Here is a 27,222-nt window from a genome sequence, read left to right as displayed (position 1 = left end):
GCCCTGGTTCATACCACTTGTTCCACTTATTTTTATTTGTCCTGCTATCAGAATGTCTGCTCCATGACAGCTTGTGTGTTTTGTTAACTGCCTTGTACCCTTCACCTGCCTTAGGGGAGGTTCATCCATATCTTTTGATGAGGTTTGGGAAGTGCTCTCCTTTTACCATGAAGTGTACTTACAAGTCATCTCTTGGGCTCAGTTACTTCTGCATATGACTCATTTCAGCTCTTTTGAGATGATTCTCATTAGGTGCCGTATTTCAGAGCCTGGCAGTATGGGTTTGTTTGGTTTTTTTTTGCTTATATCATCTGATTCTGGGTGTTCCCCACTTGTGGTTTGCCTTCGCTTAGCAACCCTTCCCTTCCCAACATTTGTCTGAATCAGTGAGGAAGCAGTTACTTAATAAATTGATATGCCACTGATGTCCAAGATGTCATATTTTTCAAAATAGGTTACAATATCTTTATCAAGGAAGACAGGTTTATAAACTAGCAAGCCTTCAATGAAACATCAGAATAATACTTTTGCTAGGATTCACAGCATGTCCCTGGAAATATAGGACAAGACTGATATAAAATGTAATTCTATCTGTCTTTATCTTTATACTTATCTTTATAAGACCAGTTTAATGATGCATTTTAAAAATAATCTTTATTTTTGTTAATGCTCAACTTGATGACCCTCTCAAGCATTTTCTAAGACTTAGTAACAGGATATGTAATTAGATAAGATTTTTCTTAACAGGGTATGTAATTAGATACCAAACAAAGAAATAGCCAGATTTCTGTCTGCCTGGAGGAAGGGGAGGAAAGCAAAATTTTATTTTCCCCTTAGTTTTTAATTTATTAAACTAAGAAGTTGTTTTTGACTGTCAGTAAAAAAAAACTCCATTTAACTTTAAATATGAGAAAAATCAAATTTAACAGGGAAAACAAGTTTTGGGGGTTGTTTTCATTCATTTTTCTGATTTAGATTTTAAGTAATTGGAGAGAAGAACGGTACCAAGATGACATAAAAGCAAGACAGATGATGCACGAGGCATTGCAGCTCCGCCTAAATTTGGTAAGAGACGCTTCTAGTGTTTTCCCTTCATTACACTTATCTAAATGTGAAAATAACTCCAGCTTTCCACTCCTGCTATGGTCACAGTTTCCATTACAAGGTGAGGCCCGCTGTTTGCTCTCTCTACTACTTCCTTGTCTCTCAAACCTTCTGTTTTCCTGGCCACTGTCCTTCCTGTCTGGTCTGGCTTCTGGACAGCAGTAGGTATTTTAGGCATTGGCTTGCCTTCTGCACCTCACCCCCAGTGAATCTTTCTCTCTTTTCCATTTGTGCCAAGAGTAGGTCTTAGAGAACTACTAATTTGAGATGTGTTAGCTTTTACCATACTTGCTTAAAAACTGTATTAAAATGTCCTTTAAGGCAAAATTTTATCAAACTTTCCATCAAATTGGTCATAAAGACAAATCCCACAGGGAGGTTTTATAGAAATCTAAAATTCCTTGCCCACTGCACATTCCTTTGACTTTTCCTTTTCTCAGTGTACAGCCCAGATAAAAGCTACTCTGGAAGATGGCTTGCCTGATATTTGATATTAATTCCCACACGTGAACAAGCAGTCCTGGGGGCCAAGCCTCCCGCTCATCTTTACTTCTGTGTTACTGGGTATTTCCAAGTGTTATTATGACAACAGGCTTAGATTCAATAGTAATTGACAACACAAAGTTGTAGATAATTGAGTCACGCGGTTTTGATCTATTCAGCTTTAATTAGATGAAAATTATGTCATGAAACTGGATATCGTGAAATTTAGGAACAAAAGAAAGCTAATTATACTAGTATGTAATTCATGTTGATGACATGTCTACACTAGAGTACACCTTTCTTTTTTTTTTTTGGAATGACCAATTCCTGTTCTAATGGAACCAAAAAGAGTGGCAAATACATAGCTAGGTGAGAGAGAAGACAGGATAATCCATAAACTAGAGCACCTTTTAAAAAAAATTTTAAACCAATCAAAATTTGGTTGCATAAAGTGGTGAGGGTGGTATTTTCTCTGTAACACCGTGCGTATGTTTTCATTGTATTTTTTATGTGCCAGGTGGGAGGAATGTTTGACACAGTGCAGAGAAGCACCCAGTGGACGACAGATTGGGCCCTTCTTCTCCTTCAGATCATTTCTTCTGGAACCGTCGACATGCACACTAACAAGTATGTTCTTATTCATTTCGCACTGATTTTGCTGCATGCGTGTGTAGTGAAGGCTTTGAGACACTGACTACAAATTCTTCCACATCGTATATTCTTAGCTACCACTAATAATTCTGCGCCTTAAATAAAAATGCTCAGTTAGTTAAGAGTGTCTTGGTTTTGCTTTAAGGTGCAAATGTTTTCTTTCTCCTCTTAGTGAGTTATTCACAACAGTTCTTGACATGCTGGGTGTTTTAATCAATGGAACATTGGCCTCTGACCTATCAAACGCATCCCCAGGGGGATCTGAAGAGAACAAACGCGCATACATGAACTTAGTAAAGAAACTGAAAGTAAGTTTGTGACCTGCTTATACTGTGAGTTCTCATCGTTTATGGATTTGTTATTTAGTGCATGTTATCTTATTACTCCTTAAATTAGATATTATGTATTGCATTCAACTTAATGTAATGTGATTATTTTGCTGTTTGCTTTACCTCAGCTTCCCAGTACCCAAAAGTTATAAGTACATATAACTTGGAGATTTTTCTTAAAATAATTATATTCATAAAACATTTAATTTCTTAAGGAACTTTAGAGATCCCTTATCAAATGTGTAACCAAAATGCCAACATTAGATTTAGGATAATTTGGCCTTCGACTGGCAACCTGCAGTTGAAAAATAAACATTTGCATTGATATTTCTAAATTCGATTCATTTGACTAGCCACTAACACAGTCTTTGAAATAAACTGTAAACAAACAATGCAGGAAAAAAAATTAACATACCTGATGACCTTACTAATAAAATAACCGACGGTCACCTTGCGGTCTGACCCTGGATTGGGGAACGTGTTCCGTGCTGCAGCTCCTGCCTCTGGTTGCAAATACTACTCTGGATTTTTGTCATTTCAGCACGCTGATGTTTGTTGTGTAACAAGGGTGTCTTTATATGTGTTCTATTTTCTACTTAAATAGAAGAAATGAAACATACCACTCTCAATGAAAGCTGCCCCATAGACCGTCTTCAAGGTTAAAGAACATTCCAGCTATAAAAAAGGAAATGGAACTTCCTTCTAGTTAACTTTTGCCTTTATTGTAATTTCTGTCTTACTTCTCTCTCTTTTTTTTTAGAAGGAGCTGGGAGACAAGCGGTCAGAAAGTATTGACAAAGTTCGACAGTTGCTACCTTTGCCAAAACAGACATGTGATGTCATCACTTGTGAACCTATGGGCTCCTTGATTGACACAAAAGGAAACAAAATTGCTGGATTCGACTCTATAGACAAAAAACAGGCAAGAGTAAATGTTTGTTTCTTATGTATAAAAATGCATGGACTTACAAAGACAAAATGCATTTTCTTGTCTTCCTGTAGGGCATGTAAAACATCTTAACTTTATTGTTTCTTGATTTTTTAAAACATATCCTTGTTATTTAAATGCAACGGTTATTGGCATTATCATACAGATAATGATCTTTGAAGATCTTCATTTAAAACTGTTCCTGAATTTAAGTGAATTTCTGAAGCCCACCAAGGGAAAAGTAAGTAAAACCTTAATGTAAAAAAAAAAAAAAAGCAAAGATCAGGTTTGATTTTACTGCAGAATTGGAAACAGAATACGTTTAATAAATGAGAAAGTTTTTATTGGTAAAAGTCTTCATGTAGTAAGCTGTTTTGAGTAAACACATTTTTTTAAAGTGATGGCACTTTATTTCCTTATCAACTGAACAATATTTAATGAACACTTGATTTATATAAGATATTAAACATGGTTCTCTAAAATATGAGAAGAGTGGTCAGTTACTCTTTTTTTATTTTTATTTTTTTTTAATTTTTTAAATTATTAGCACCTTTATTATTTATTTATTTAATTTATTTTTTTGTCTGTGTTGGGTCTTCGTTTCTGTGCGAGGGCTTCCTCTAGTTGCGGCAAGCGGGGGCCACTCTTCATCGCGGTGCGCGGGCCCCTCACCGTTGCGGCCTCTCTTGTTGCGGAGCACAGGCTCCAGACGCGCAGGCTCAGTAGTTGTGGCTCACGGGCCCAGTTGCTCCGCGGCATGTGGGATCTTCCCAGACCAGGGCTCGAACCCGTGTCCCCTGCATTGGCAGGCAGATTCTCAACCACTGCGCCACCAGGGAAACCCAAGAGTGGTCAGTTACTCTTTCAATGAACATTGAGCAGCCACAGATTTCTGAGATCACAGGGATGAAAGACAAAGTTCCTACCCTTAAGAGGAAGTAGATGATTACAGTGGGGTGAGATTTGTGTGTCATGGTACGGAGTGTTCGGGGAGGCTGAGAAGGAGCCATCACATTCACATGTGGGGTAGGTAGTCAGAACAGGATCCTTAGGAAAATTGACACTTGAATCATTTTGGAGGATTAAGAGTTAGCCAGGAGTTAAGGCAGAGTGTGGTACAGGCACAGGGAAGTGTTTATGCAAAGGCATGAGAGACTGTAGCTTGTAGGCAAAATGCAGCGCTGCAGTAAATCAGAGCGCCCTGAGTGCTGGTACCCGCATGGTTGTGGAGAGAGGCAAGGCTAGAGTCAGGGGCAAGTTGAGCTTGCAGTGCTGATGGGCTCTCCAGTGGTGATACATTTGGATACATGGTCTTGGCACCCAGGAAAGAGGTCTAATGTCAAGACAGATATTAGGAAACAGTCAAAATACAGATGGTAAGTGAGCCTTGGTTCTGGATGAAGCCACCGTGGAAGAGTGTGTGTAGTTTAGGAATAGGAGCATTCATAAGTTATTCAAAGTAACTTGAGCAGTTATTTTTGGGGTCACTTGGAAGAAAAATTTTTTCAGATTGGTGTGTCCGGGAAAGGACCAAGGGTCAGTGCCAATTAATGTTAAAAATAAGAAACTTTTATTTTCAGAAACAGAATAACATTTCTTCTTCTACACTCAGTAGAGATAAGCTTGAATTGAAGGTCTTTATTTGTACCTGTTGGTACAAGTTAATTCTGTAATAATATTACTTAACTATTCAGAGACTACCCAAGTAAGTACCTGAAAGGTGCCTGTATTGAATCAAGTCCAACCCAATTAGAGGTTGACTATAACTTGACTCCTAAGTTTTGTTTTATCTTAAAAACAATAGATTCCAAAGGTTTATAGTTCAGTATAGTAAGATCAACTTTGCAGTGTTTTTTAGAAATTTTTTTTTTTTTTTTTTGCTAAAAAAAAAAACCTACATGGAAAAAAATGCCACTTACAGTAAAATATACTGTACTGTCTGGTGTCAGAGCCTGAACAGTGTGGTGTAAAGGACCGTAGAACTGGAGTTAAAGGTCTGGATTGTAGCCGCTGCTCTGAGTGATCTAGCGTCAGCCCGGACTCATCACTTAGCCCGTCTGCCATGTGCTAGAGTTCTCTAAGGCCCCCACGAGGCAGAATGTGCTCTGAATCCATGTCCTAAGCAAGCCTGGCCTCCAAATCAGGCAAAGATCTGAGCATGTGGTCATAGCGCATTATTTCGCCACAGGGTCTCCAGGTGTCCACGAAGCAAAAGGTGTCCCCATGGGATTTGTTTGAGGGTCAGAAGAACCCAGCTCCTCTGTCCTGGGCCTGGTTCGGGACTGTCCGAGTAGACCGGAAGGTGATCAAGTACGAGGAACAACATCACCTCCTGCTGTATCACACACACCCCATGCCCAAGCCCCGAAGTTACTACCTCGAGCCGCTGCCCCTGCCCCCTGAGGAGGAAGAGGAAGAGCCTACATCTCCCATCTCTCAGGAACCGGAGAGGAAATCAGCTGAGCTGTCAGATCAAGGAAAAACCACAACAGATGAAGAGAAGAAGACAAAGGGAAGGAAGCGCAAGACGAAATCCAGCTCGAGAGTTGATGTGAGTACGGGAAGTAGAGAGAGGTCTTGGGCGCGTTAGCATCTCATAGAAGATTGACTAGTCCCTGAATTATATCCCTAGGAAACATTCCTAAGCGCGGTATAAGCCTATTTGTAAGCTGTCCTAGCGGCTCAGATGTTATCAACAGAACCTCCTCTACTTTTCATAACTTTGTTTAATTTTAGGCTTCAATTGTGAATAATATTAATATTTCACTGTCTCACAGTTTCTCAAATTTGAAACTTGAATTTTTTGACCTATAAAATCTCAAATATAAAATATTTTTATTAGGAGGCGTCTAAAATATTTTTTGTATTTTGGGCAGTTGATATCTGTAGTAAATTAACATAGAACACTCTTTGTTTTCCCTGGATAAAACTCCATCTAATATATCTAATAGGATGATTCTGAGATTTCGTAGTTTACCATTCCATCTTACTCTCCTTTATAATCTACTTCTTTACCATATTTTCAGACTTTATAAGAAATAAACATAATTTAAAACACTTTTACTTCTTGTTTCCCTGTTAGCCTTCCCTACCTAGAGCAACCTTTTTTGAAAAAAAAACAGAAATCTATGAGATGGTAATTTAGAAATAATTTTATAGAATTAACATGTAAAATAGCTTTCCATTTAAACTCACCTGAAAATATTTGAGAGGGAATTTGTGACATTTTTCTATAAAATTCGAGAGCGTTCTTATTGTCCAGTGGAAGAAATATTCACAATTTGTTGTTCAGTCATCATGACTAATTATTGTTCACCTGTGTCAAAACCAAAACATTTTTTCCTAGCTGATAGCTTGGTGATTAATATTATTCTAGAAATGACCACCATCGCTTTTGAATACCACTTGAATGTCAGTGCCCTCTTCTCGTGTAGCCTTCCTACCAATATCCCTCTGTTTTGAAAAAGGTCCAGACTGTTTTAATAAGGTTCAGACTGCCACTCCCCCGAGTCTGGGTCTCCTAGCCTGTCTATCCACGTGGATGGATTTCTGTTCTTTTCAGATGCTTTAAAAGACCTCAGACTCATCTCATTCCCCAAGTGCATCCTGGTCATGTCCCTTTCTCCCATACTTTTCCTGAAGCTGCCTCTTCTCAATCGGGTATATTGCAGGGAACTGAACTTTCATTTTTCCTTCATCCTTCAGGGCTAGAGAAGGAGGAATTGAGACATTCAGGTGTGATCCTTAGAGGCTTCGCAGTTGCTCTAAGGAAGAGAAAGCCCTGGGCAAGAAGTGTGGTGAGGGGCGGAAGGGGACAAGATGGAAGGGGAGTCTACTTCTTTAGAGTGCTGTACTGAAGGTTGGAACTAAGACACTGTCTAGGCTGGAGACTGGTTCTGAAGTACTGTGGGCCTTTCTGGCTAATTCTCATCCAGGTACAAGGTATCAGGAAAGCCTTGTAAGATGCAATGAGTGGGAGATTCAGCCACTAAAGACGCTTTCTCGGCTGTGGGTGATGGTCAATATTGGTGTTCTAAATGTGCTGTTAGTATGTTAAACACAGAGTGCAGAAAAGATCCTTTTCCATCTTCCCCTACTGTGGCCAAGTACATTTTAAGTCAAGGAAGAGTTTTAATTTAAATGAGTGTTTTGCAGGGAATATGCTGACTGCTGGGATAGGAGCTCTCTCAAATAATGTGATAGGAGGAATTTGCGTTAATTATCTTTGTGGCGTGTGGAGTTAAGTCACTTTTTTTTTCTTTAACCCTGTGTTGAAGGAGTATCCACAGAGCAACATGTACCGAGTGCCTCCCAACTACTCACCCGTCTCCTCCCAGATGATGCATCACCCGCAGTCCACCTTGTGGGGCTACAACCTCATGGGTCAGCCCCAGCAGCCCGGCCTTTTCCTTCAGAGCCAAGCTCTCACTCCAGGTATGTGAAGGCGGGGCGTAGTCAGGCGACTCCGAGGTGAGAAATAGCTTGGGGTTCTCTTTGCTTTTAAACTGAAACCTCCACACAACTTGCACATTTCCAGAAGTGAGCGCTCAGTGGACATGTCTGTAATTCCCTCCACTCAAGATGTTTTTTCCTTCTTCTAAAATTTCAATTTCAGTGACTAGTTTATGTGCCACTTTTGGAATTTTCATCCAATGTCAGAAGGAAATTAGCCGCTGATGCACATCTCAGCTATAAGATGTAAAGTTGATAAAGTTTTGTGTTGTGAAATTTGCGTGTGCTTTTATCAGATATAATTCTTATCAGCATTTTGAAAGATTAGACACTATTGTAGTGTCTTTTATTGTTTCCTCATGTTATAACTTTTAAATTGTGTATACCATGAAGGATCTCAGAAATCTGGTACAGCAAATAGATATCAGTAAGAAATCCTACCATATTCACAGTAAATGTTAGTATTGCTTTGATTCAAGCCCAAGTAGATTTTATATCTAGAATGAAGATTTTCTGAATAAAAAAGTCTCTTAATTAGAAATGAATTTAATTTTATTTTTCTAAATGAAAGTTTGCCTGTTTCTGCGAAACAGTTTATTTTGAGATCTCAACCTGCATTTTGTTAGGATGTGACATTCTAACAAGTAATAATTTTTCCTTACTGTGTTCTGTATTATATTGTGATTTTTATTGTAATTGGAGTATGACATTTTGATTCTTGGTTTACAGTAGGGGAGAATCCATAGTTTGTCCTCTAAATCAGTGGTTAAGAGAGCTGGCCTGGGACTTACAGTTCTGCTTCAACTCTGGCTCTGCCACCCTCTCACTGTATCATCTCCGCCATGTCTTAGCTTCTCTGTGCCTCAGTCTGATCATCTGTAAAGTGGATATGCTAACATATACCCTCATAGTGTGGGTAATTCAATTATCCATTCAACAAAATGTACTGAGCTTCATTCATCATGTGCCAGACCCAGTTTTAGTTGTTAGGGTATTGCAGTAAGCAAAATGGATGAAAATGCTCATTCTTTCTTTGAAGGATGAAATAAGTTTCATATTACATACACAGACAAACACACATATATAATTTAAAGTGAGTGTTTAAAAATATAGCATTTAGAAGATAGCCTGACACAACAGACAGGTTCAGTAAGTGATCTTAACATATCCCACCTCAGGGCTTTTGCACATGCTGGCCCCTGCCTGGAGTGCACTCCCTCGGATATCTGCCTGCTCACTGCCTGCTTCCTTTGGGTTGAGGCCTGCACTGACCACCCTGTTTTAAACTGTAAACCACACCCTTTCCCCACCCCCTCTGTTCCCCTCCTCTTCCTTCAGTTTCTTTCTAGGATTGGCACTTGTTTATAGACTCCATCTATATTTTACTTACTTCCTGGCTTATTATCTGCCTTCTCCAGAAGGTAAGCTCCATGAGGGCAGGTATTTTTTCTGATGGCTCACTATAGTATGCCCAGAACTTAGAGTGGCGTCTGGCTTTTAGTGGGGTCTTAAAAATAGGTTATTGAGTGAAGAGAATGTAGACGACAAAAGAAAAAACAAACTAGGCAGTGGTAAATGTGGAAAATAATAAACGCTCATCCTCTCTTTTGACTTTCTCTCGTTAATTCCAAAGTCCTTGTGAATTTAAGCATTTTTAGACTTTTTAGATATTGAAATCAAACACAAGGACTGTCTATAAATTGAAGACTAAGTATTTTAAAAGGCACATACCCTTTTCCCTCTAGAATACTATTAAAGGTGTTTATAAGTTGAGGAACTTTAGGTATTAGGTAAGTCTTAGGTATCACGACATGTAAGAAAAAAAATTGAAGAAAACAATTAATTATGAGGATTTTACGTGTGTGAATTAGATTTTCATAAAGTTTTAAATCCTATGGAGTTGAGGAAGAGGATGTATCGCCTGCTTGCATTCATACATGCTTAAAAATGCAAAACAGTGCCCTTCCCCCCGCACACACACACACACACACACACACACACACACACACACGCGCGCACACACACGTCTTTAGCAATCTCTCTCTTTCTCATGTATACACTCCAGGATGGTAAAGTTGTAAGGAAATGCATGTGAATAATAAAGAGCATTTGGTGAGAGATGGGGAGAAAATTAATTAGGTAAGACTATACAGAGGGCTTCAGCGTATTTATTATATCTTATTTCTTTAGCTGACTCAGAGGTATAAGATTATAGAAAAGTGAGGAAAATTAGAAGAAAGTAGATCATAGTCTAATCTTTAAAAAGAATGTCCCTTACTTATAAAATGAGTCAGTAAAGTTGTATTAGTATATTTCCAATTCTTGCTTCAACAAAAGTTACCTTGTCCTGTTACTCAAATTGACCTCCCACTTTTTTCCAAATGTTCTTCAAATGCTGCTGAATGACTTCATAAATCATATTGCTGATTGTGACGCTGAGTCTTAAAAAGAATGTGGGTTTTTCCAGTGATCAGTGTTGAAATGTTTGTTTCCATCATACAACTTGGTTTAAAGAAAAAATATAACATTTGTAAGGTATAGAAGTTTTCTTATTCACATACATTAAAAGAATATAAACTATCTGGTGAGTGAAGGATTGGCACCTACTTGAAGGCAGTAAATATTGAAATTTTTTTTTCCTCTTAAAGGCATTTGACAGATTATATATGCAAATTGTTAAGGTTTTCATTTGCTTTTTTAAGCTATAATTAATGTTTCTTGTTTATTTGACTTCTACCCTTCAAAAAAGATGTGTTTTGTCTTTAGAATCACGGTATTTGAAGTTTCCGAGCATTTCGGGTTTTTAAAGTATTGTCATGCTTCTCCACCGAAAAACAGGCATTTTTATTTTGCTGTGGTAAAGAAGCTTAAATACCATGAACTTCAAAAAGGTTTAAAATTACAAATTTAAAATCCATGCCTGGCTTAGCACACTTGACAAAATACCCCACGAAGGCCATACATTTTGTGCAAGTAACGTGTCCCCGGGGCGCCTCGCATAATTTAAAACCCACATGATTCTGAAATTGTGCCAGTGACTGCATCTCGGGCGTTTCACTTTACCAACCAGAGTGGGCCCTCTGTGAAGTCATTCAAATATTATCACTGACTGGACGTCACCCTCCCCATCGTTTGGAATTTGTGCAACTCTTAGGGATCTTTGATATTTGTAGAGGGTGGGGCAGTGCCCTACTTCCCATTAAGCTCCTCAAGTGAGGCTCAGGAGGTGAGACTTCTGTGTTTTAATAAAAATAAGGAAGACCTGTTGCATTAACATGCGCAGAAAGCGCTTGCTTCTGGTTGCTTTTGTAGGTGGCTCCAGGTTGGACCCCGCGGGCTCCTTTGTCCCCACCAACACCAAGCAAGCTCTGTCCAACATGCTGCAGCGGCGCTCGGGGGCCGTGATGCAGCCGCCCTCCCTTCACGCCATCACGTCGCAGCAGCAGTTGATACAGATGAAGCTTCTGCAGCAGCAGCAACAACAGCGGCTTCTCAGGCAAGCCCAGACGCGGCCTTTCCAACAGGTTTGTCCAGATCAGCAGTGTCCTCCTCCGCCACGTTTCGTTAGTTCCTCTAGCTAGGGATGAGAGTGGGGATGTGACAGATTCTGGCTGCACGTGCATCCCTGTTTACCTGCGCGAGTGCACGTGTATCTCTCTTGTACAGGTTGACACATACTTCTCCCCCCTTGTAGTTTACTGTTATCACGGATCAAATAAGAACTTGAAATGTCTTAGGTTCTTTAAAAGTATGCCTTAAAACAAAAAGAAGAGGTAATGATTTTCTAGTCACTTAGAAGCTGCAGGACTTTTATCCTTGAAGTGACCTGCTCTGAGCGCTCATTCCCTATTATAATTATCACCATATTCCGTACTCCTTTTAGCTCTACTTTCACGTATTATTATTTGATGTATTACTTTGAGGTTGTAGCTCTGAAGCCCTGATGTTTCCTAGGTTTTCTCCTACAGTGCCCTGTACTGCACAGACTCTGTTTTTAGTATATACTTCACAAGACCTACAGTAGGCAAAGAATACACTACAAGTGACAGTCAGTATATGGATATCTTTAACTCTTGATTTATATTATTTCTATTTTTATGCCCTATAACCGGATTTTCTATGAATTTTAAAATGATAATGATTGTTTAACATTGGTGGAAGTCACACGAAACTTAGTATAGACTCATAAATAACCCACCAATCTGTACAAATATGTTAAAGTAAAAAGAGGGAGGTGAAAATGTGACTTTTTCTTCCAGTTTCTGTATACTTTTTGTGTTTTCCAGTTTTTCTTAGAACAATTGCACTGTGGTGATGCTGATGATAGCCGCTAACACCATGAGAGCACTTACTTTTTGCCAAAACACTTCCGAGAACTTTAATGTATTGATTGTCTTAGATCTCACAGCAACCCTGTGAGTGAGGTACTTTATGACCTTCAAAGGAAGTAGCCAGTCTACAAGTGTATCCTGCTCTAAGAACAACCACAGATTTTCAAATTAGCAAGGAATTCTAATGCTTTTAAAAATATTCTTTGTATTTTGAGTAACTTTCTAGCCGTATCTCCATTGTACAACTTATGGCACTTCTGCATGAAGTCCGCTTAGTGATTTTGGGGCTGGGAGTGGTAGGGCTAGTTATGCAGTCTTAAAAATGGTTCTTTTCCTTTTTTTAATTTATTATTTTTTTTAACCTGTGTTATAAGAAGGACAGGAGAGAGGAATCTAGTTTGAACCACATGAGAATACAAACAACAGTCACTACATGCTTGTCTCCCCCCTGACCTCTCAAAGATTTTTGATCACTCAAACTCCCTGGGTGTCAGGAAACACGGGCCTAAGTTACTTCTTACACAGAAGTGATGAAGATGTGATTAAAATACTTAAGAAGCCTTGATTTTTCTCTAAATAAGCAGCATGTTTGGAGTCATTTAAAACCTCAGTGGGATTTTAGCTCATCTTGGGGGTGAATGAAAATAAGCTACATCACTGTTTCAAATCCTTATCAAGAAAAAGTTTACTGGAAGTCGAATAATTATTCTACTAGAATGAATTCAGTTCCCTTTTAAAGTAATTTAAGCCTAAGTAAAATTTACCTTCCAAAAAGTAATGTTTATTTTTTCCTGTCTACCTTTTTATCACAAGGTACAATTTGACTTATTAATAGCCCACTTTCAAACTATTACTGCTGGATTCAGTTTTGAATTTCTCTAATTGGGCACGAGCTCACTGTGTCATTTATAGGTGAAACACCTGTCCTCAGAAGTTCACTTCCTGACACAAGCCATGACAAGCTATTTCCCCTAAAGCAAAAAAAAAAAATTTTTAAAGGGGATTCAATAGAATAATCTTCACGTATTCAGAAATACCCTTGCATGTTTGGAGAAGGTAGACTTACAACCTAAAACGTCACTGTAGGACCCCATTACTCACAACACTCAAAAATACCTGACTCTATTCTTTCTTACCATCTAGGGTTGTACTGCTTGTACCAATAGGAATTAACTGATAATGCATTCTTTTTTTTAACTGATTCTTTTGTAGCAACTCTGTCACATGTTGGATTTTTCTTTTCTTTCTTTTTTTTTTTTTTTTTTTTTCCTTTTGAGAAGTCAGGAGTTCTTTCTTCAAGTAATAAAAGCTCAACTTCGTAACAGTGATTGTACTGGCATACCTCGTTTTACTGTGCTTTTGCTTTGTGGCACTTCACAGATATTACACTTCTTACAAATTGAAGGGTTGTGGTAACCCTGCATTGAGCAAGTCTCGGCACTGTTTTTCCAACAGTATTTGCTCACTTTGTGTCTCTGTGTTACATTTTGGTAGTACTTGCAATATTTCAGACTTTTTTTTAATTATATTTGTTATGGTGATCTGTGATCAGTGATCTTGGATGTTATTACTATGACTCACTGGAGGCTCAGGTGATGGTTAGCATTTTTTAGCAATGATGTATTTTTTTAAATTAAAATGCACTTTTTAAAAGACATAATACTATTGCACACTTAGTAGACTACAGTATAATTTAAACATAGCCTTTATATGCACTGGGAAACCAGAAACTTCAAGTGACTCTCTTTATCGAGACATTCGCTTTATTGCGGTGGTCTAGAACCAAATCCGCAATATCTCCAAGGTGTGCCTGTATAACAGTCGCCTCTCCTTCTCCCCCATATTCTTTCTTTAACTGTTGAAACTTGCTTTAGAGTTTCTGAAGGGCTTTCAGAAGCAGACATGTTTTTTTCTCCCTCAGCATTCTTGAAGGGTTGGATAATTGAGAAAAATAGGATTCTTTAAAGGAAGAGAAATGCATACGTGGTGCAGTCACAAGGTGGAGTGGTCTTCCATAGAGTAGATGAGATTTGTATGAAGCATCTGCTAGAGTGCCTGCACCAAGGAGGTTCTGAGGGAAATGGTAGCCCCTTTCCTCTCTCCCAGTAGATCATGGATGAATATACCTAGAATCTAGCTAAATATGGTATCGTGGCCCAAAAAAATTCTCCTCGTGGTAACCTTTAAAAATCTAGAATAAAGGCAGAATTATATGGAATATAAGTGATATTGATACAGTGTTTTCATATATGATTCTGGATGCAATTCCTTGTTCTTCTAGTAAGCACTGACCCATATCCTTCATAGTAAGAAATGTTGATTCAGATTTTGGCAATAGCATTTTCTCGGGTTAAATGCATACACAGAATGTGATTCTCTCTAGCTACATACAAACTTGTGGGGTTTTTTTTCCTTTCAGTTTTTGGCTTCTTATAGAGAAGATGAAATAGGTATCATTTTCCTCCTTATCCTACAAATTTTCTAATTACAGAATCCATTTTCTTAAATGTAACAAACATGTTGGAGAATTTCAAATTACTTAACCTTCAAAACTTATCTTGGAATTGTAGCAGCTGCTTTTAAAGACTGACCAGTTGCTCCAAGCCTTGGATGTGACTCTAGCTTCTCAGGCTGGTTGTACAGTGACCCCCGGCTGGCCTCCTCTTCTTAGGTCAGGCATTGGGTCTTATAATACTTTGTATCATCTTTCCACCTACTGAGCAGAGGATAGAAATCTATGAGATGTTTATTGAATGAATTCATGTTTTGAGCAGCTATTTCCAGAACCCTGGAGATTCTTAGTAGCCTGGATCCTTAGCAACCTGATTTTTATCCACAAACTCATCTCGTACCTCTTTCTCTGAGTGCTTCCAGAAACTTCTCCCAACAGCAACCTCTGCTATGGTTGTTTTGAAAACCTAGATGGGTCAGAGAGGGCACACATTCCTGAATTCTGGATACGTCTCAGACCTTGCAGAGTCCCCTTAGCCTCTTTACATGTAATGGACAGAGTTGATGTGTGTAGGAAGATCTAGCCTTAGATTGTGCATGATGAAAACTAGAGAACCATTATAGAATAATTCTAATTCTGCTGCAGAGACTGAATATCAGCTTCAGTTGGTCATGGAATTTTCTGTTATGAACCATCTTACATTTCCTTGGGAATGTATCAATAGTGTCTAGAAAACAGGTGCTAAATAGCATGGATATTGTTAGGTATTGTTAACCAAATTACTTGATGTAGTGACTGTTACTATAATCAGGTGTATTTTCTTACAGCTTTAGTGCATATTAACATGCACAAAGATGTTAGGTGAGGAAAATTGTTGTCATTTTTCTCAGTTATAGTCTTCATCCGAGGAAGTAGAAATTCTCGCCCCCTCCATTCCTTAGTCAGTGTCCCTTATTTAAATGGGACCCAGTGTAGTGATTTTGTCACCTTTCTGTGCCTCAGAAGCTCATCTATAAAATGGAGCTAATGCAACATTTACTCCACAGGGTTCTTGTGAAATTAATGATTTAATGTCTGTAACAGCCCTTAGAACAGTGGCTGGCTTATAGTATGTGCTCAAAAAATGTTAGCTGCCATACTTACTGTTACTGTTTTATTAGCATTATTTTATGGTTGCATTATTTCAGAGGAAATCCCTGTCCCATAAAAATGATCTTTATTTTCTTAAATATGTTAAGGATAAAAAGAGAATAAAAGCACATCAAATGCTTTACTTGTATAATTACATTAATTGTCCCTAATATGATTGGTGTTCAGTGGCCACCAGTAGAAGAGACCAAGAAAAAGGAATGTTGAATGTTGTTTAGTTTCCCTAATAGCCATTTTGGTTTCTTAGAGCAGTATGTTTCTACCATCTAAATTCTGTGATACAAACTTTAGGGGGACTGATTCCAATTTCACTGTTAAAAATATCACTGTAGTATTTTATTTTCCACATATCCCATGAGAACTATCATAAAATATAGAATGTTGGTTATAGTAATGCCAAATGCTGCTTTAATTGTTTTCCAGTCACCTTTTTCTTATATCTAATATTTTTCTTCTGACACAAGGTACTTTCTTCCCCTCCCCCCCACCTTATCAGTATTCTAGAGAAGGGGCTTTTGAAGGGAACCTTAAGTTTTGACACAGGAAGAGAACTTAATTTTGTGCCTTGATTTATGATATCACTTTATCCTGATTTCTCCCTTTCAATGCACAAAATCATCTTGTGTTCTTTGTAATAATCAGTGCTAGACAGTTTATTTTGAGAGACCAGTGAAAGATAAAAGATACGTTTAGCTTAATTTGATTGAGGCACGTTTGGACGAAAGCAATTGATTGTTGGCTACAGATAATGAATCATAAGCGTTTTCATTATATTAAAGAGGAAGATTTCTGACAGACAGAAATGATGTGCTCAGTTATAGCTGGTGGTTACTGGTAAGAACACTTGGTTATCTAACCATGGAGCAGGTGCCGTCATTGTGTATCCAAATAAAGGAATTAAGTAACTTAATGAAAGAACACTGACTGAGTCAGAGCCTTCCAGAGTTGTCAGCTCCTTGGCAAAAGTGTCTCTGTAACATCCTGAAAGCATGCCTCTTGGATTGATAAAGCTCATTTAAGTTGAGCAGCCATCCTTTTTGGTCTGGTAATTTATCTACCTTCTGGATATGGTATCACCTTGGAATATCTGTTTCCTTCCTTTTGCTCTTTCCCTTCTACTCACTCTTTAGCAGTGTTTTTCAAACGTACAAGAATAGACAATAATATAGCAAACACTAATGTACTTAACCACCTAGCTTTATTAAATAATAATGTTCGGCCACATTTGCTCTAGATCATTCTTTTATTAAATAAAACTTTACAGACATGGATGAGGCCCCTTGTCTCATAAAGATAAAGAGGTAATCACTATCATGAATTTCATGTTTTCTTTCTTATGAATGTCTTTTATATTTTTTACTACATATTTTTGCATCCATGGACATAAACATTATATAGTATTACTTTCAGATTTGAAACTTTACATTATGATAGTCTCACACAGGTATTATTGTATTGTTTTGTAACTTTTTTATTTTGACTAATTTTTAACTATATCTACTTTGTTATACTTGGTTTTATTTATTTGCTTGTCCTAGTTGGATACTCTTCCGTTATGAGTATTAACATTTATCCATTCTGTTGATGATCATTTCAGTTATTTCCGATCGTTTGTTACTGTTAACCGTGCTACAGTAGACATTTTTGTCCGTGTCTTCTGCACGTGCCAAATTGTAGGGTACGTATGTGGAAGTGGAAATGAGGATTTAATTTCCAAAGTGGTGGTGATTCCCATCGGTTATAAATGAGCATTTTCTTTCCTCCACATCCTCACTAACCCTTGATATTGTCAGACCTTAATTTCCTCATTCAGAGCAGGTGAAATCGTGTTGTGTTACATCATTTTAACTTGCACTTTCTTATTACCTGTGAGTTTAGGCATGTTTTATAACTTTACCAGCAATTTAAGTTTTCCCTTCTGTAATTTTCCTGGTTCTATAATTTGAGCATATTTTCAAAATAATTTGGTTCTTAGTTGGTAAAGGTGTACAAAATAGACTTGTTGAAACAAATCTTGAGTTTTGACAAGAATCTTTAATGTATTTACTCAGGGAGTACAATTTTCTTACATCTCAGTGACAAAATGAACTTAGGAGGACAAAAAACACTGAGCTAGTAAATATGTCCTACATCTCAGTGACAAAATGAACTTAGGAGGACAAAAAACACTGAGCTAGTAAATATGTCCTAAACCCTGTCATTTTGTTCCTTGGGTGGAAACCATGTCCGGGAAAGTAGATGCTCTGCTTATTACTTAATATCTGGTATTTCGCTATTTACTTGAATGATGAGGAAGGCGCCCTTGTCGTTTGCTGAAATTATGATTGTGCAACTATAGCGATCTCGTAGATAGTGTACACAGCTTGATGTTTATGAACGGGGAGAAGATAGGGGTAGAGAGCTGAGAGAGTGAACCACTAATACAAAGGTGGTAGTTGGATATAAAGACAAATGAATAGATGCAATGAATTATGTACCTACCCCTAAAATGGTGAGAACAGATATTATTTGCTTGGGAAATTCCTCCTATGATTTCTCGTTCTTAGTGTAGTAAAATACTTTTATTTTTTTCAATTAAGGTTGTGAATTTTTTGCCTCATCTCTATTTCTAAAATTCAGTGAACAGAAAAATTTTAACGTCTCAGACTAAGTGTCACTTAGAATTCATTCATAAAGATGATTAAGCAAGGGGATCATTGACCTGAGAAACAGGAATATTTTTCCCCAGCATATAGTTCCCTTTTTCTAAATCAGACTCCCTGTTAGCGTGTAAACACTAGGGGTACTATAAATATTTGTTGTCTATTTTGGTTGATTGAATGTGTGGTTAAACTGATGCTCTGTTTTCATTTGCATTTACTGGGGATGGAGCTATCTAATGACATCCTCCAATAATATATGACTTGTTCACTTAATGTCTTGTGTGTTTCATGTGACCCAGATGTCCTGAGCGCTTCTCCCCCAGCTCTGGGCTGGGAAGGACTTGGGCGCTCTTTTGCTTACACCGAGGTGCCAGCATGCCTTAGTTTCGGGAAGTTATCTGGGTCTGATAGCTCCCCTACTTCTTGTATGTCCCTGTTTAACCTCCAGGATGTGCTATTCCATTATATGACTATTGCCATATTATTTATCTGTGTCCCAGCCTATGGTGATATTGTTTGGCATATAAATTAATATGAACTCTTAGGGCCTGGGTTTTTAAGTCTTGACTCCCTGAAACATTGTTTTAAAATGAACTAATTCTTGTGTATTTTGACTACCCACATCATTAGGCTAAACAATCTTATCTGTATTGTCTGCCGTTTTCTTGCTGTCCCCTTTCTGTAGGACTTCTGTAACTCTGCTGTCTCCCTTCTGGAAGACTTTGACAACATAATGGTAACACCCCTGCTGTCTGTCATTCCTTTTACTTTCTTTTTTTTTTTTTTTTTTTCTTTAAGTAAAGTTGACATTATTCTTTGAACATCAGAATGAGAAGCAGGTTATTCCCCTCTAGCTGGTAATTATTATCGTCTTCATTTCACTGTTACTCACTTGGTTTATGTTTGAGACTGTAACACAGAGTCATGAATGCATTGACCATGTTCACTTTAACGGAATTTATTTCCGAAAGTTGTCCCCTTTGATTGCCTCATGATTTTCATCATATACGTGTATGGTATAGAAACCAGCGGACGTTCATGGCCTGGGCTTGGGAACATAGGCCAGTTCGTGTACCTTCATGTCAGTCCCAGTTTTGAACCCATCTATTCCTGAGCTCTCGCTTCTCTCTGCGATAACTCACCTCATTAGTAGAGGAACGTATGGCATGCTGACTCACAGGCCAATGCAAGACAATGAAAACCGTGGTTATGAAACGTGCCCTTCTCATCACATCCCACTCACTGGTTCTTCCTAAATTCTCAACAGAATGCATCATCTCTATTTTCTTTCCGGTACGGAGAAGGTGTTTTTTTTGAGCATAGGTCTTGTGCATGCATGTCATAAGACTTCATCTCTACTGCTTTGCCTGGGCTAGCGAAGAATGCATGTTTCGCATTAAATTACTTATAGGTTTCTGTATTAGATAGCCAACCCACAACCTAAACCCAAGAAGCATTAGAATAAAAAAGAGCACACATCTCAGATGTGAATGTAAGTCAACTCGTTTCACTGCCAATTTAATGGGTAACGTTTTCTATACATTGGTGAAAATATCCTTAATGGCATATACAAGCTTTGAAAATATTTCAGTTATGAAATACTGTCATATAGGCAATTTCTTTAATAGTTAGTTCTTTCAACAAAGGAAAGTTTGGAGACTTTTCTGAAAGCAATCAATTTTTCTATCAATTTTTCTTGACCCTTGTACAGAGAGCAGGCGAGGTTTTTGTATTTTTAAAAACGAATTAAACTATCAAATTTTAAAATATTTTTCAGATAGCTTATGTTTGCTGTAGGGCATTTATTGTTCAGGTGATAATGTAATTTGAACAGAATACAATTTGCATCTACCATTGATTTTACTTTTTAAAAACACAGACAAAATATTTTGTTCATCAGGTATTTAAAGTCAAAAGGTTATATGATCTATATATTCATTCAAATAAATGGAAATGTGTATATATATCTTTGCTGTCCTTCTCACCATTCTTATTTTTCTTTAATATTCTCCAATATCAGGAATTTAATGAATGTGTATGTATACTCAACCAATCAATACGTTATATTCCTCCTTTATGGGCATGTTAACAGAATATATTGTAAAGGTTCATTATTGTATGAGGTGTGTTTATTTCAAAATGAATGAGTTTGTTCCAGCAGTTAATGTTACTGTTAATCGATTGCCAACCAAGTTATATTTGATGGAAAGCTTTATAAAACAATTAAGCATAACTGGTCAACAGGACCTCTTTTAATTATAGAATTTTCTGTGTATCTATTGTCTGCAATCAAAATACACCGGTATAATGTGACGACCAAAACTTGGAGTTCACGCCATTTGTTGTTTAACCTTGGGCACCATTACTCAGTACCTTCCAAACCAGTAGTCACAAGCAAAACCCTTTTTGCTAGTTGACTCATAAAACATTACCCACTGATTTTCATTGGGTGACTTTTATTATTATTCCTAAATCAGCATTTTCAGAAACAGAGTCACAAAACCTGGCTGTGGTTTTTCAGGCACAACTTGTCTCTCTGCTTGCAACCCTTAAACGTTATTGGAAAGTTACTAAATAAGGATTTGAAAAAAATCATTACTAGTGAATTGAGTGGATAGAAGATCCATGATCCTGAAATGCTGCTTACTGTCTGCTAATTGGAGTTATAACCAATTCTCCTTTAGAAAGAGCCCCTCACATTTTCTCAGTTGACTGAGGGAGTGAACTAATGAAGAGAACAAGACCCAGAAGATTGAAAATTATCTTTGAGGATGATTTATCAAAAATTTTTTTTAACTTACTGGATGTATTCATTTCAAATTATGCAAGAGGTTTTGAGTCTACATCTCTTTGAGCTCAGATGCTTCTCTTGTCTAATTAAAAATAAAGCAGTAAGAGAGAGAATTGTTCTTATAAAGACCAGGAAGATGAGTCAGTATTGAACAGCACAGCTTTTTAAAAAGGTTTTAGAAAGTGGAAATTTTAGAAAATATAATAAAGTTCTCTTTCCTACCCAGAGGCAAGCCTAAAGCAAAGTGTATAAAAAACAAACGAGAGAGACCACATGTAGGAATTTACCCTGGGCAGCAATGTAGAGATGGGTTCATGTGGCTATCAGAATTTCCTTAATGTCTAGCACTTCCTACTGTAGTTAACTGTGGCTCGCTCTCTTAGCACATGTAAGTTGGGTACCTGAGCCAGGGGAGCTGGAGCCAGAGTACAGTGTGTCTCCTGGCTAGACACAGATATTCCCTCAGAAACCAGCCTCCTTTACACCCACAAAAGTGTGAAGTTAATGTTGCCTCTGATTGTTGCAGTTAAGCAGAATAAATCAAGAGGGGCAATTGAGCTACTCTCCAGGTATTAATGAAGGCAGAAAGAAGAAATTATTAGAATGAAAGATGCTAAAAATTAAATTAAAAAGTGAGTTTTCAAAACAAAAGATGGTACTTAAAAATATGGGGCAATTGGAAAGCACTTGGTTAACTAATTTATCCTGAAATATAAATCTCAGTTTACCTCTGGAACTCTTGTTTAACAGATAAACTAAATTAAATCTTAGATTTCCTCAATGGATATTTATTGAGCCCTTACTATATGCCAGACACAGTGCTAGGAACTGATTTTTTTTAAAAAATCAAATAAAGCTTAGATAGTTTTCAGAAAATAACAGATAAGTAGATTATGTATGACGAAGGTGACCATAAGTCACAATTTGCCAGGCATGATCTCACTTTGCCCCTGTTCTCCTGGCCTGTCCCAGTTCGGATGATACATTATATAGTCCCTTCCTGAATGCAGCAAAACCATCCCTACTAACATTTTAAGACTCTTACTAAATTTCAATTTTTAGTTTTCTTACTTATTCCCGCATTATGGTCCTCGTTTAGCATCTGCAAAATCTTTCAAGTTACTAAAGAACTTCTTGGTCATTCATTCTTTACTCAACAGATTGAACTATTTCTACAAATTGAAATAATTTGTTCCTGGCATTATTCTGGGAAAACCAGAGAGCAGGAGGAGGTCATTTCGGTTTGGGAGAAGAGATGGATATTTTTCCATTCAGGGCAAATATGACGATAAAAGCCCTTGGGGAGCACTGGCCAACGTGAGGTGTTTGTGATTTCCTCAGGGAGGGTGTTGAATGTTAGAACCCTTACCTACTGTACTTAAGTAGTGAGTTGGGGGGAAAAAATGGCGATGGGAGGGAATATAATCTATTTACAAATAAATAGTTTACCTTTAGACTAAAAATGGTTCACCGAAGAGTACATGAATTTTAGAGTGTAAAACTGATTTGAAATTTTTCACCCCTTTCTTCTTGCTTTTTTTTTCAAAGTTATAGTGTTTTTCCTTGAATGGTAATTTTGTGATTTTTAAAAATGTAGATGGTTTTTAATTCGTATTTCTTACATTTCCAAAATCTCAACTGTTCTTTATCAATAAAAGAGTGTTGCCCAGGCACTCAGATACCTACCTTATTAGTGTTCTAGATCCCCCCCACATATAAGTCATAGTTTGTTTCCTAAGGTTCTTCAATAAGCAAAGGAAGAGTAAAGAGTTAAAAAAGATCTGTTTTATGTATCCGCATGCCTCTGTCACACGCACATCACATCTTGTTTCCCTCCAAGGCAAAAAAGGGTGTGGGTGTTTTAGACTACTTAGGGATCTCAAGATTCTAACTCACATAAATAATTCCTTTTTCTTTTCCTCTGTAAAAATGATAACATACATATATGTGTCCCCACCAAGAGGCACAGCAGTATGTTTCAGGGACCTTGGACAACGCTGTCAGGGATCACCAAGTCGAGGAGCGGCATGTAAAGATCTGGTTGATTTCATGACTCCCTGGCTTAGTGTTTGGAGGATCAAGGGCCATTTGGATACTTTGGGGCAATACTTGTAGGCTCCAGATAGCCACACTGCCATGGCATGAGCTCTCCTAGAGGGAGTTTGAGCTATTTTTCTTAGACTTAAGCAAATAGGGATATAATTGCACTTAGATTAATCAGCTAAAGGCTCAGAGTATCTTCATGGTACCCTACGCTGGAAAGTTGGATTCTTGTTGAAGCTGTTATACATAGATACCATAGTAGATGCTCCCAGAAATTTGTGTTTGGTCCATGTATGGGTGGATAGTCACCTTCGGAGAGGCCAAAGTTTCTTAAATGCCCTCAAGTGATTTTATGTGGGGATCAGAGAAAAGGCTTCACCATCTGGTGTATGCGTTTCATTTCAAAATCTCATTAACAAGTCTTAATAAAGAGTCTCCTTTTGGTTTCTTATTGGGGTGAGTTTACGAGGCTCTGTGTCCCTAAAGAATAAGCACCAAATGAAATTTTAAATATTTTCATCCTTGATATCACATATGGAGGCATCTCATCATAATGGAAAAAACCCTAGGCTTTGGAGGCAGACTTACCTGAGCGCTCATGGCTCGGCCAGGTCTAGCTGGGTGAGCTTGCTAAGCTACCTAGGCTCTTTGAGCCTGGCTTTTCCTACCTGAAGAAAATGGGGATGATGTTCCCTCCCTGCAGAGTTCCTGTGAGAAAATGGGAATAAGAACAAGAAGCCCAGTCCCTGGCGCATAATAGATGCTTAATAATTGTTGGTGTTCTCCCTCTTAAACTAAATGTTTATACCTTTCTCCCTGCCAGAAATATCTGTACTACTTTCCCAGAACATTAAAATTGGTTTTTAATATAACTGTATTTTAGCACTTTAAAAAAACGAGGATATCTGTGATATAAAACAGTGGTGAAATATCCTAGAATAAACCCCATTTCTTTGTTATTAGTAAGTCCTGAAAAAACCAAGGGGTGGTCAGAAGCTTGGCCTCCTTCTGTGATTAATACCGCAAGCTTCTGTGAAATAGCTTCTGCCGCCAAAACGTAAAATACATACAGCTGCTCTTAGGAATATATTTATTTTTCCTCAGGCCAAAACATGGATTAAATTAAGACTGGTGAACAGATGTTAATTGGTTTTCTTTTACGTTGTAGTTGGTTAGAACTGTATTTGATATTAACTTATTATACATTTTAATTGATTATATTGATTATTAGAGTCATAAGAGAGCCCAAATTCATCCCTTGCATACATGGCTAAATAGGCAATTTTTAGGTCCCTCTGGAGAAACATCCTTAAAAAGTCATGAAGGTAGTATATGCCATTTGCGCGTACCACATGTTCTCTTACTTTATGGGCACAGGATGAGGCAACTCTGTGGTTTCAGATTTCACACTTAGAGACTCATGCCTTTTACTCTAGAGGGACATTTGTACCCTGGAGTGTACAGGAACGCTGGCTCAGAGCCTCTCTGATGAGCAGACCATTGATTATTTTGGCTTGTGTTTATGTATGTGTTATCATTGGGGACATCTGTAGTCTTCTTTGGAAGAAATAATAAGTGCAGCAATCTCTACTGTTAATAGGAAATTGATGAGAAATAGTATTCAATGCAGGTTGGAATCTGCAAGTGTTGTTCTCACATAGGGTTCGGTGTCAGGGGTTTTGGGGGTAATCAACCAGGAGCTCGGATCATACCCTTGCTGTTATGATCAAGAGCCGCCTCGGCTTTGTTTTCCAGGGCCAGCCGGGGGACCAGGCTGCTCTCTTTGCTGCTCAAGCACGGCCCTCCCCTCAGCTCCCCCAGTATCCAGGTCTGCAGCAAGCACAGGTACCCATGTTTGCTTTGTAGGTGCTGCTGGGATTTTTAATGCTCTTTATTTGAAGGGGGGAACTAGGTAAGTAGGGTATCAATTCCCTCATGGGGTATAGAACTTAGTCACTTCTGCTTATAGATTATAATTGACATTTCAATGAAAAAGTTTCACCAGTGATTATTAAACAAGCCTTGGGATTGATTAAAGGGCATAAAACATTTTAGGAAATTCTTGAATCAGAAATGTCAATTCATACCTTTCTATTAATGATGATGGTAGATATTGAAATGGTGAACAGTCCCAGCCAGGGTACTTATGTTATAATGTATAATGATGTAATTCATGATTGAATTTATGATATTCAAAGATAGCTTCGAAGAGGAATCATGGTAGAATAAGAAGATCATCGGCCTTGGCATCAGACCTTGACAAAATTCCTGACAACCTACAAGCTGTGTAACATTGTGCGAGTTACTCCGAGTCTTGGTTTCCTTCTCTGTAAAATAGAGATGAACATTGTGGGGATTTAAGACAACCTATGGAACTAGCAAAGCACCAGATACACAGTAGTTATTCAGCAAATGATAGATTTGCCTTAATATGATGCAAATCTTGAGCTATTTTTTCTAATAGCTTTGTTATTTCTGCTTCCATATCCTTGTACTCTATCCCTCTCATAATCAGGAGGCCAGGGATCTTGGCAAGACCTCTAGTTAGGCCAGCGGTTCATACTGTGTCCACAACTGAAAGGAAGTCCAAGGTTGGCCTTCACAGGCACCGAGCCCCACGGCCTGCATCCCTGCACGCTGCCTGCAAGAAGGCCATTTGTCCATCACTCTGTCTTCCAAGTCAGAGCCACTCAACTACCTTAAAATGTGGTACTTTGAGGACCTGAAGAGCAGTCCTCTTCTATTTTAATCAGCACTCTGTTCTGTAAATTGTAGATAGTGATGCAGCAGAACCTGAAGCTTTTCATTTACATTGGGTGTCCAGATTTGGAGAATCAGCCACTCACATATTAACGATTATTGGTAGAGTGCTGAAACAGGCTGCAGTCCAACCAGAACTATTATTGAATAGTCACCAATGACACCCTTATTCTCTGGTTAAGGTAATTGATGTTTTTTTTTTTTGTCGTTCTTGTTAACTGGTTGGTTACTACAGACAAATTCATTATATCCAAGGAAGTGTAGTTACATACTAGGAAAGTGTACTCCATGATTTTAATTTACACTGAGCATGAGTAACTCTTCTGGTTAATTTTGGAAACAACATTAATGATGCTTGGGATTTGTTGAACTTTGATGTCATCTGTGCACTAAAGGTAGAGATGCTTGCCTGATTATTTCTGTGCAGAAACCTGCCCTTCCTTTCCTCAAAATAAGCAACTGAGCTTAAAACTGATCTCTTAACCAAGGGAGGATTCATTTTGCTTTTTAATTGAAATTTCTGGTGAATCATTATACAAACAGTTCATTCTGTAACTTTCCAGCTCTTCTCTCTGCCTCCAGAGTGATCTTCCTCATATTTTGAGTTAGAAAGAGTCTTTGAGAACGGCGAATTTCAGGGGGCTCCTCCTGGCTTTGTTTTTGCCCTCGATATCTTAGCGATAGGAAAGCTGGGGGCAAATCAAAACGTTGACTTCCTTCCTTGTGCCTGCCTGCAGACCATGCCCCAGGGCTATACGATGTACGGAACGCAGATGCCTTTGCAGCAGACCCCTCAGCAGCAGCCTGGCAGCGTGGTCCTGTCTCCTACCTATAATTCCAGAACCTATCCGGCTGCGCATTCCAACCCGGCGCTAATGGAAAGACTCAGACAGATGCAGCAGCCGCCGCCGAGTGGCTACGTTCAGCAGCAGGCGTCGCCGTACCTGCAGCCCCTGAGTGGCTCTCAGAGGTGATGCATGTGGAAATAGTGATGGCAGTGGGGGACACTCAAATTCTCGTCTTTACCGTGCTTCTTCTAGGACATGGTGCTTTATAATTGTTCCTACGAGCTTGCATATTTGCATATAATTTTCATCGTCGTCTCAT

General features: G+C 38.2%; 1 protein-coding gene across 3 annotated transcripts in view; it reads left to right on the top strand.

Moving 5' to 3' along the window:
* MED12L (mediator complex subunit 12L) overlaps nucleotides 1-27,222 on the top strand; it is a 317,353-nt gene that overhangs the window by 273,184 nt on the left and 16,947 nt on the right. For all 3 annotated transcript variants that reach the window (XM_082394311.1, XM_082394312.1, XM_082394313.1), the window contains 9 exons: nucleotides 976-1,065; nucleotides 2,105-2,214; nucleotides 2,411-2,546; nucleotides 3,328-3,489; nucleotides 5,684-6,046; nucleotides 7,773-7,929; nucleotides 11,260-11,471; nucleotides 25,111-25,200; nucleotides 26,853-27,085. In XM_082394311.1, the coding sequence (XP_082250437.1) occupies nucleotides 976-1,065; nucleotides 2,105-2,214; nucleotides 2,411-2,546; nucleotides 3,328-3,489; nucleotides 5,684-6,046; nucleotides 7,773-7,929; nucleotides 11,260-11,471; nucleotides 25,111-25,200; nucleotides 26,853-27,085 (1,553 nt within the window). The remainder of the gene's footprint in view (nucleotides 1-975; nucleotides 1,066-2,104; nucleotides 2,215-2,410; nucleotides 2,547-3,327; nucleotides 3,490-5,683; nucleotides 6,047-7,772; nucleotides 7,930-11,259; nucleotides 11,472-25,110; nucleotides 25,201-26,852; nucleotides 27,086-27,222) is intronic.

The sequence above is a fragment of the Balaenoptera borealis genome, assembly GCF_965194805.1.
Source record: "Balaenoptera borealis genome assembly, chromosome: 5".
Taxonomy (NCBI): Eukaryota; Metazoa; Chordata; class Mammalia; order Artiodactyla; family Balaenopteridae; genus Balaenoptera; species Balaenoptera borealis.
This window is presented reverse-complemented; position numbering and strand designations above follow the sequence as displayed.